The sequence below is a fragment of the Sardina pilchardus genome, chromosome 12 (genome assembly GCF_963854185.1).
Source record: "Sardina pilchardus chromosome 12, fSarPil1.1, whole genome shotgun sequence".
Classification (NCBI taxonomy): Eukaryota; Metazoa; Chordata; class Actinopteri; order Clupeiformes; family Clupeidae; genus Sardina; species Sardina pilchardus.
The window spans coordinates 12136549-12146548 of record NC_085005.1 but is presented as its reverse complement, the minus strand read 5'-3'; the positions used below and the strand labels follow the sequence as shown (position 1 = coordinate 12146548).

Sequence of the window (10000 nt, the reverse complement as noted above, 5' to 3'; positions counted from 1 at the left end):
AGTGAGGAAATGAGCTTTAGGTGAATAATAAGGATAGGCTAGAAGGAAGGGTGAATAATAAGGATAGAAGGCTAGAAGGCCAATATCCACCCAAGGCGTGCCGTGCTTGTCAAAAGGTCGGACTCATTTTAACGGAGTTACACTCGCTGACTTTACAGATTACTCCGCAGCGCTGTTGTGCAAGAATCAAGTCTTCTGAAACCGCCCGATTACTACTAACTCCTCAAATCTTTTAATGCTTTCAGGAGTTTCACACAATGTTGTTTTTTTTACTGCGCCTTGGTTTTCGTTTTGGCTGTGATTAAAATCATGGCATAGCAGCCAGAACTGCTGGTAAACAAGCCATTGGCAGTTGCTTTATAAAGTCTGCTGTAGCTGAGACCGATACCCCGCTTGTGTTTACAATGGATTTGTTTACACCGTAAATATAAATCCTTGTGATTGTTTCACTTAGACTAATTGATTAGGAGCCAGATGACTACTACCACACTGATGCAATTTATGCTGCTTCCTTGTCCGCTGTTGCCAAGCCAGTGCTTTCACAAGGTGTTGTGTATATAGCAACGGATAGGTATTGAAGTTAAGTAGCTGGTGTGACTTGTTGTGGTTGGTAGACATTTTGGACACACTTCAATCTACACCTAACTGATGGAGTGTATTGAGAGTGTGTGTGTGTGTGTGTGTGTGTGTTTGCGTGTTTGCGTATGACGGAGTGTTCTTGTCCTTAAAGACTAAAAACATTACACATCATGTATCCTTGACTGTCGTGTCGAGATTCTCGCCCAGTTCCCTTACGTAGTGAAGAAACCAGACCAACGGTCAGTCCTCGCCTGTCTCAGAAGGCCCCATGTGTGGTGGGGAGAAAGGCCATCTCTGTTCCCCTGGCTCCTCCGTCTTACCCCGGCTGAGTGTTGGCTCCCCCCCCCCCAGTGGATCCTGGGCTGGGGTGGGAGCGAGGGAGAGGGGGGCAGAGAAGTGGTAGCGGTCTTTGTTACAATCCATTGACTGTGCAGCCTGTGGTGCTATCTGTGTGTTGGCAATCTTGACATCCCCCCCCCCCCCCCCCCCTAGAGAAACTGACACATGGTTCGCTCGTCTCTCGTCTCTGATGGGATTTTTATGCCAGTCGATGGTGATGTTGGCAGTCTTAGACGGAGGCTGCCATCCCTCGCTTGTGTTTTCTCTGTCCATCTCTCTCTTTCTCTCTTCTGTCTCTCTTTCTCTTTCCATCTTTCTATTTGTGAACGTGGAAGTGCAACAGTTCAGCTGTGCAGCTGCACTTTGATATCATTTGAGCAACCCTAGGCCAGTTTTGGCTGTCTCTGAACATACCATCAAGCATCTGGTATGCGGGTACATGAATATCCACACACACACACACACACACACACTTTCATGTTGAGAGACAAACATGATGAAGAGCAGCTTGGCTCTCAACAGGGAGAATTTCAACTCATGAAAATGCAAGAATTACAGATAGAAAGCCTATTCATGCAGATTGTTTTAACAACCTCTCTCTTTCTCTCTCTTTCTCTCTCTCCCTCTCAGTAGGCAGTAAATCCAGAGGTCTGCAGTGGGTGGTGGATGTGACTATAGGCTACCCTAAAGCCAGACCTATGGACATTCAGACGTGGATCTTCGGCTACAGGCAGCCCACAGTCACACATGTGCACTACAGGTATGCTCGCACACACACACACACACACACACACACACACACACACACACAATCCCATAGATTGGTCTATTACTGTATAAGACCACGCACATGGAAATATTGCTTACTCTAACCCTACCCCCCCCAGCCATCTCTTGGCATCCGCGTGGCTGGCATCTGCCTGTTACCTGGCATCATCGTTCTGTTACATTTGCCTATTGCACAGTGGCTGCATGGTGCTCAGAAACGTGTGAACCTTGCCAACGAGGCAAACAGTCAGAAGCGGGTCCTCCCCACCGCTCCCCTCTCCCCTACCCAGTCACGTGCCCGAGGCAGTGCCAGACTCCTCACCGCCTCTGCAGCGCAGAAAATCTAGGTCTCGTCAGCTCTCTCTCACCTTAATAATAATTGTGTGATTTTCCTTTTTAAACTCGCCGGCCTAATTATGTCAAGCTCCCGCACACACACTTAGCAATTCACGCACACACACACACACACACACACACACACACACACACGTACTGGATACACACCCTGCTCCTATGACCTCCGGATTTAAGAGAGCGCTACCTCGCTGGCGGCGCCACCGATGCCGCTAACAGGCTGGCGATAGCGACGAGTGCCTGCCAGTTGGTAACGTTTGGTAGAAAGCAAACTTCCATGCTCGTGTTTTCACTTCTTCTTTCTCCTCCTTTCACTTCAGTTGTGTGTTATCTTGCGGTTAGTTGGTGTATGTGTGTGGAGGATGTTTGACCTCCTTTCTCACTTAAGATTATTCGAGATCCGGTTGGAGAAAAGAGTTGGCTTTGTGCGTATGCCAATTTTTTTGCTATCTGGCTAATGGAGCCTATTCTTAATCATGTGTAGCTCTGCTGGGCAGCTGATCAGCCCTCTGTGCCTCGGTGTTGGGCTGCTACTGTACCTACTTCCCTCTCTCCGTTTCTCTCTCTCTCTCTCTCTCTCTCGCTGGATGGAGACGGGATATAAAGAGATGGGATAAAAAGAAGTATGGCCGGGTAGGCCGACCTTGGCCGTGCTCCATCTCAGATGCTGTGTCTATTTTCCTCATAGTTGGCTCCTATTACACACACACACACACACACACACACACAGAGATCTATCTCAATTATCAACACTGGGAGTAGGAGGACAGAGAGTAGGCTATGTTTTCTACGGATACCAACTCTTAAGCTTGACTTTTTAAGCTTAAGCACAGACATTCCGATGCTTTCAGACAGAACACACCTTAAAATAGCATTTCCAGAGGATGAGCTAAATGAATTCTTGATTATTTCATCATAGCTAAACAACACTTTGCCTTTATATGTGTATAGACATGGGCCTGTAAGGAATGTGGAAAAGGAAAGGAAGGGAAAATTCTGATTAGGTCTGTTTGTGTATGCGCATTAGCCACAGTGCCACACGTTAGCAAGTTCTATCCTTAGACGACTCTGCTCCCCTGATGTGGCCATGCAAGTCATGCTCGGCATTATAGGAAGACAAGCCCTCTTCTGTGTGAGTGGTTGTGTTATTATGTCTAGTGCTGGATCGGGGGATGATGGTGGTGGTTAGAGAGTTTGCATCTGTCAACACAGGTACTCCCCCCCCCCCCCCCCCCCCCCCTCCCGTCTTCCATCCTGCCACTGAGCTGCATGTGGAAGCGGTTTGCTCTTCATATCCAGCAGTCCACCACCCCCCCCCCACCCCCCCCCCCCCCCCATATACAGGCTCGTCAGCACAACTGGTGCTCTCTGCCAGAGGAAGCCACGCTCTGAGGCCCGACATCACAGCAGCAGCCCAACGTGCGACACTTCCAAACACCCGCCCCACCCCCCACCGCCCCACTGCCCCACCCCGCCTCCAGGCACATCAGATTTTCAGTTCCGTTTGATTTGTGTGGACTTTGGAACTGTATGCAACATCACAAACAAAATAGCATAGCAACCAACCCTCCCCCCTCAGCCCTCCTCTGCATGCGAGCCTGTGCGCTATAGGAGGGAAGCACTCGTACCGATAACAGCTCACACACTGATAGAGATCATCAAGCAGGAGGGCTTGGCTCAGGATGGAGAGAAGGCCATTCAAAGCCCTTCCTTTATTTTCACTTTTTGCTTGCACTTTGGAGGAGTGAAGAGGCTCGCAGATATTTGACTTGAACTGATCCAGAATCAGGTTCAGTGTCTGTGGTGCTGGTGTTGTGAGGGAAGTTTGCAGTCGGGGGTTAAGAGTCTTTCAGAGACGAGAGACGAGGTCCAGGAATTGCATCAAACACATCAAAAAAGAGTCATACCGGAAGTGTGATTCCGGAAGTGCTCATACCGTCAACAAGAGAAATACTTTACTGTTTATGGAAAAAACTAAACTCATTCGTATCACCTTTTCTCATTATTTGTAATTTATATTTATTTACTCATTCGGTAAATGATCGCTTGCACTATCCACACGATCTGCCAGCGTCAGCTGGGAAGAGCTAAAAAGTCGACTCCGGACACCCCAGTTGACCTGGCATGTTGTTTGTGTTGAATAGGGTTTAAATTTCCTTCCTATTCATTGAAATGAACATGACGACTGACTAAATCAGTTACTGTGATGTTTCTTTAATAAACCTTTGTTGGCATACATTTAACAAGTCAGCATCATAACACATCAATTTAGTATTAAATGTTTGTGTGTGTGTGTCCCTGGTCTACCCTACAGCAGAAAATGACAAAAAAAGGTTTTAGTACCTTTTTTTAGTACCAGATGATATCACTTCAATTTGTGTACATTTTCGCACACTCAAGCATGGGAAACGTGTTGTTTTCAGTGTAATTCCCTCCTCTCCAAGCCTGCTTACAGCTGTTAGGGTCTGGTGTCGCTTTGCTATGACTCACTTCCTGCAACGAGATTGTTTGTCTCTGAAAGACTTACTGTAACTCCCTCTCTAAGTTTGGCTAGCGCTGATCCAGGAACAGTTCCTACCAAAGGAGCTAGAGCTCTAGCTGGTGCGCTCATAATGCTCCTCCCCCCTCTCTGGGACAGGTGACCCCTGACCTGGAAGCAATTAAGATTAGGGCTTAGGAGTCATTAGGAAAGTAATTAAGACCATCCAGGGAGAGTGAGGGGACCGTGGCTTCATGCTGAGCCCACCTCACTGAGCCTCTCATGGGCTTTGGACCGCGGCTGTATCCTTGATGAGGTCAGCAGCTCTGAAAGTGGGGGGAAAAGAACAGACACTCGCATCTGCACACTCAGATGTCAACGCATGAAAATGATCCTGTGCCGCAAAAATGCACAGACATTAATACATGTGTGTGTGCATGCGTGAGCAAGCAGACGCACGCACACACACACACACACACACACACCAGACACACACAAATGCTGCCACACAGTGCTTGTATGCATACGTATATACACACACACACCTATTATGAGGCCTGCTGAGCAGCTAGGTGGCGAGTGAACAGCAGGATTAACCTGCACTGCCGCGGCTGATGGGGCAGAGGAGCTTAGACTCCGACTGCTGAGCACAGGGAGAGGTGTGTGTGTGTGTGTGTCTGAGAGAGAGAGAGGAATGCACACAGTGTGTGTGTGTGTGTGTGTGTGTGTGTGTGTGTGCGAGAGAGACATGGTGGTAGTGTGAGCTGAGGCGTAGGAGAGATTTCATCTTTTTTTTCTCCTGAGAATTATAATTTTCTGTCCCCACAAAATAACCCTGAGAACAGTATGCCACTTGCACAATAGGAATCTGAATTTAGTTTTGAGGAAGCAGAATGATGGTCAAGGACAGAGAAAGTTGTGGCATTAAAACTGAGGTGGGCACGTGGCCATTGTGCATGTTTCTGACTGCCCATCTATAGACCTGCCTCTACTCATCCCTGATTGATGAAGGACCCGTTTTACACCCGTGATGTGTGTACATTACATTACATTAGATTACATTACATTGCATTTGGCTGACACTTTTAACTAAAGCGACATACATGGTGTGGAGGCTGCCTGGTTGTGTGTGTGCGCGCTAGGTTTTCCCCTCTGCTGGTTAATGATGATGTGTTTGGCAGTTTTTCAATAGTATTCGGGTTCCTGTGTGTGTGTGTTTGAGTGTGTTTGAGTGTGAAGCATAAGGCCAGCCGTGCTTCTCCGTACCTGAGTGAAGCCACATGAGACCGAGATAAATGTGTGAATGTGTGAATTTGAGCTGAAATCATGCAAACAGACCTGCTGCTCTATGCTTTTCCTCTTAATCCCCCTCTTCCCCTCCCTCCCTTCCTTCCTCTCTTGTGGCTGCTCTCTCTCTCTCTTTCTCTCTCTCTATCTATCTCTTGCCTGTCTGCTCTCTCTTTCTTCTCTCTCTCTCCCTCTTGTCCTGTCCCTCTTGCTCTCTCCCCCCCAGCCTCTTTCTTTTCCCCCCACCTCTCTTTCTCTCTCTCCCCACCTCCCTCTCTCTCTCTCTCTCTCTCTCTCTCTCTCTCTCTCTCTCTCTGGTGTAATCTGCAGCCGTGGCAGATGTGGGGCCAGGTGAGTGAGGCGGCAGGTGGTGGTGATGAGGGGCGGCTCTCTCAGCTCTTTCCTTCTCCTTTAGCTATTTCCTCCCCCTCCTCCCTCAGCATCTCTCTCTTTCTCTCAGTCTCTCTGTTTCTCTCTCCCCCTCTCTCTCCCTCTCCCCCTCTCTCTCCCTCCTCTCTCCCTCGCTCTTTCTGCCCACTACCCCTCTCTCTGCCCTCCTCCATCTGCACCCTCCTCCTCCCCCCTTCTCTCTCTCCCTGTGTTCTGCTGTTCTTTGCTCTTTCGGACAGGCCATCAGCGGCCAGCGTGAAAAGTGGGCTGATTTATGGCGCTGGCCAGACAGCTCGTCCAGGTCATCAACTCCGGGGCCCACCGCCGGACTCACACCTGCTAGAGAGAGAGAGAAGGAGGGAGAGAGAGAGGTACAGAGGAGGAGAGGAGAGGAGGGTGGAGAGATAGCAGGGCTACACAAATGGAAAGAGAGAGAGAAAGGGAGTGAGTGTGTGAGGGATGGCAATGAGAGATGAGGAGGGGGTGAAGGGGTGGAATGGTCTGATTTGGGTAGTGGAGAGGGAGAGAGAAGGAGAGAAGAAAGATAGAGGGAGATAAAAGAAAGAGATGGAGAGAGAAGAAGAGAGTAAGATAAAGGTGAGGTTTGCAGTGCTGTCATCTCCGATGCGCTCAGAGGGATGTGCACATTAGGTTCTTGTTTTGATATCTCAAGTCTGTTTGGCCGCATGGGTGTGGATGGAGGGAGAAGGGAGAAAAACAGTTATGTGTGTGTTTGATGTTTTGTGTGTGTGTGTCAAGGGGGAAAGTTTGTGTGTATGTGTGTGTGTGTGCGTGTGTGTGTGTGTGAGCGAACGAGCGAGCAGCAGAGTGAAACTGAGATTTCCTATTGTGAACTTTTATGAAGTCAGCCACCCTACCAGTCTTTCTGTTACCTGCCGTTCTCTCTCCATCCTCTCGCTCCTTTTATCTGTCCTTTTTTACTTCTCTCTCCCTCTCTCCCCCCCCCCCCCCCCTCTCTCTCTCTCTCTCTCTCTCTCTGCCCTCCTTTGATCTCTGCTAGTGGGTGAACTGGAGCTGTGAGGTCAAGGCTTTAAAGTTCCTCCGTTATGGAGTGGACAGGTGAATAAATACAGATGCTGATTATTCTTAGGGGCGTTATGGGTGTGGATGTGTGGATGTTAGGGAGAGAGAGCATGCAGATCGACAGAAGGACTGTTTGCAGCTTAAGGTATGTGTGTGTGGGTGGGTGGGTGTGGATGTGGGTTAGTGAGAGATATATGTGATATGATATCTGACACAATCAATGACTACTCCCATCTCGTCCCAGTGGCTGATGATCTCTGTGGTTCTGGGTGAAAGATCAGAGCAGAGGGGTCTTTGGTATTATTTGCCCTAAATGGTGCCTTCCAGGCAGCGCTGCCTTCAAGGCACTACTCCCCTCAGTTTAGGAGTAGGATGAGGGTTGAGGGGGGTTAGGGTTAGGAATAGGGTAAAGGTAGTGCCTTTTAGGCTGTGCTGCCTGGAAGGTGCCGTTGGGGGCAAAAAACACCATTGAGCGATCAGAGGCGTGTTTATCATACACGGTTCACTTCACTGAACTTGTTATTCACCCCTCCGTCAACCCGCCAGGCTTCAGGCCTCAGGCCTCAGGTTTGTCAACATGAAAGGTAGATACATGGCTTTAAAATGTACACGCCTACCAGACTGTGATCAAGATTAGTTTTTGCGTCCAACATCCATGAATCCATATTGTTTTTAATTGTTTTTTTAATTTGCTCAGCATCTCCTCTTTGGCTTAAGCTCGCAGCACAATGTCCACAGCTTGGACTGTGAGTCCACATCAGGCCATGGGGTGAGCAGAGCAGAGGTTGTGTGGGCAGAGGACAGGGCGTGGGTTTGTTTGCCCAACGCGGGAAGGTTCTCGCGCCCTGCCCCGGACACAGGAGGCTGTGTGGTAAAGTCCATCTCCATGGCGTTCTGGCAACACTGTGTCCTATTCATGCCGCCACTTTATGGGTCCTTATCAGTTTCGGCGTCAGTCGGGAATGCCCTGTAAATGTCTGTGTGTCAATAAGGCATTGCGCTCTTACGATGTGAAACTCACCTGACTCTCAGGTGTGTCAGGCTCCGCCGTCAGAATGTGTCTGAGATGACTCATAAACGTCATAGTAGAGTAGTAAGCTTATGAGCTAGTTGAGATTTAGTGCCTCAACAACACTTAAAAGAGTGCAATTCATTTACTAAGAGTGAAGTTTACTGTGTGAGCCTTGGTGAGATATATGTCTGATTTGACCAGTGTCAGCGAGTTTACCAGTGCCAGTGAGTGTCGGTGAGTTAACCAGTGTCAGTGAGTACACTGATGTCAGTGAGTTCACCCGTGTCAGTGGTTTCCAGTTGCTGGAGAGGGGTCTGGAGGGAGTTCACCAGCACAGACGTGCTCAGACCTGCAGAGGGAGACCTAAGTGATACTGGGCTGCAGGCGGTTCCCTGTGTGTGTGGCTAGGTGTGTTTGAGGGGGGGACATGTGGCAGCATGCAGACCTCACAGACCCTTCCTACCTAGGTGTCTATATATTTATCTATTTGTGTGTGTGTGTGTGTTCAGTTGTTAATTCAGTTCACATACTTAAACTAAGCGATGGGAGGGGCTCATTTCCATTTGTCTAGAAGCGGTTTGGAGCTGTGTGTGCGTGTGTGTGTGTGCGTGTGTGTGTGTGCGTGTGTGTGTGTGCGTGCGTGTGTGTGTCTGTGTGCGCGCGCGTCTGTGTGTGTGTGTGTGTGTGTGTCTGTGTGTGTGCGTGCTCCAGCGCCCTTGCTTGCCCACATGAGGGGGCTGCTTCATTAGTTTCCATGGCGACGGGGCTAAGAGGAGGTTTGGAGGGGCGCTCCCCGTCTCCGCGCGCTCACTCGGCCAACTGAGAGGGCTCTTCAGGGAAGACACACACACACACACACACAGCATATAGACACACACACACACACACACACACACACGCACACACATATACACACACACACGCACACATATGCACGACACAAAAAACCCACTCATGCTGCATGCACATTACACAAAACACTCTCATGGCATATGACCACAGCAAAGTCTCACACACACACACACACGCAGGCACGCACGCACAGCAGACTCACATGCATGCCATATCAAACAGACAATACACTCATAGCACACAAGACGCACAAACAAAACACTGTCCGCAACTGGATTTGATACAGCACACACACACACACACACACACACACACAGTGCCAACACACACACACACACAGTGCCAACACACAAATATGCATGAAACACAGTACATATTCATGTTATGCAACCTCCGCAATGTGCCTAAGCATAAATGTATGGCCTAAGATAATATGACACAAATTAAATGCATACACACTGCGCTCGCGCTGCTCGGGGATGGCCGTGGGTGGATCCGTGCGATTTCTGACGGCTCGTTTTATTTTAGTCAATCAAATAGTGGCTGTGCCGGCGCTTGTTCTTCTGGGACGGAGGTGTGGGTGTCAGCTGGAGCCAGTGGCAGTGTGCAGGGAGGGATCCTCTTGCGTTTGTTACACGCGGCCAACAAACCAGAGAGAGAGAGAGAGAACGCGCGACACAGGATCGCTCGGGAGGGAAATCAAATCGGGACGGAAGCGATCACCCACACACCCACACACACACACGCATACACCTGCCAGTGTAGGTGACAGCTGACACCCCATCACTCGCCCAGACGTGTGTGTGTGTGTGTGTGTGTGTGTGTGTGTGTGTGTGTGTGTGTGTGTGTGTGTGTGTGAGTGAGTGAGAGTGTGTGTGCACGCTTGTTAGAGTAGA

General features: G+C 49.3%; 1 protein-coding gene across 4 annotated transcripts in view; it reads left to right on the top strand.

Moving 5' to 3' along the window:
- Positions 1-10000, top strand: part of lpgat1 (lysophosphatidylglycerol acyltransferase 1) — a 45855-nt gene that overhangs the window by 26619 nt on the left and 9236 nt on the right. For 3 of the 4 annotated variants that reach the window (XM_062550850.1, XM_062550851.1, XM_062550852.1), the window contains exon 6: positions 1549-1678. In XM_062550850.1, coding sequence (XP_062406834.1) covers positions 1549-1678 — 130 coding nt within the window. The remainder of the gene's footprint in view (positions 1-1548; positions 1679-10000) is intronic. The other variant, XM_062550853.1, reaches the window with a different exon arrangement.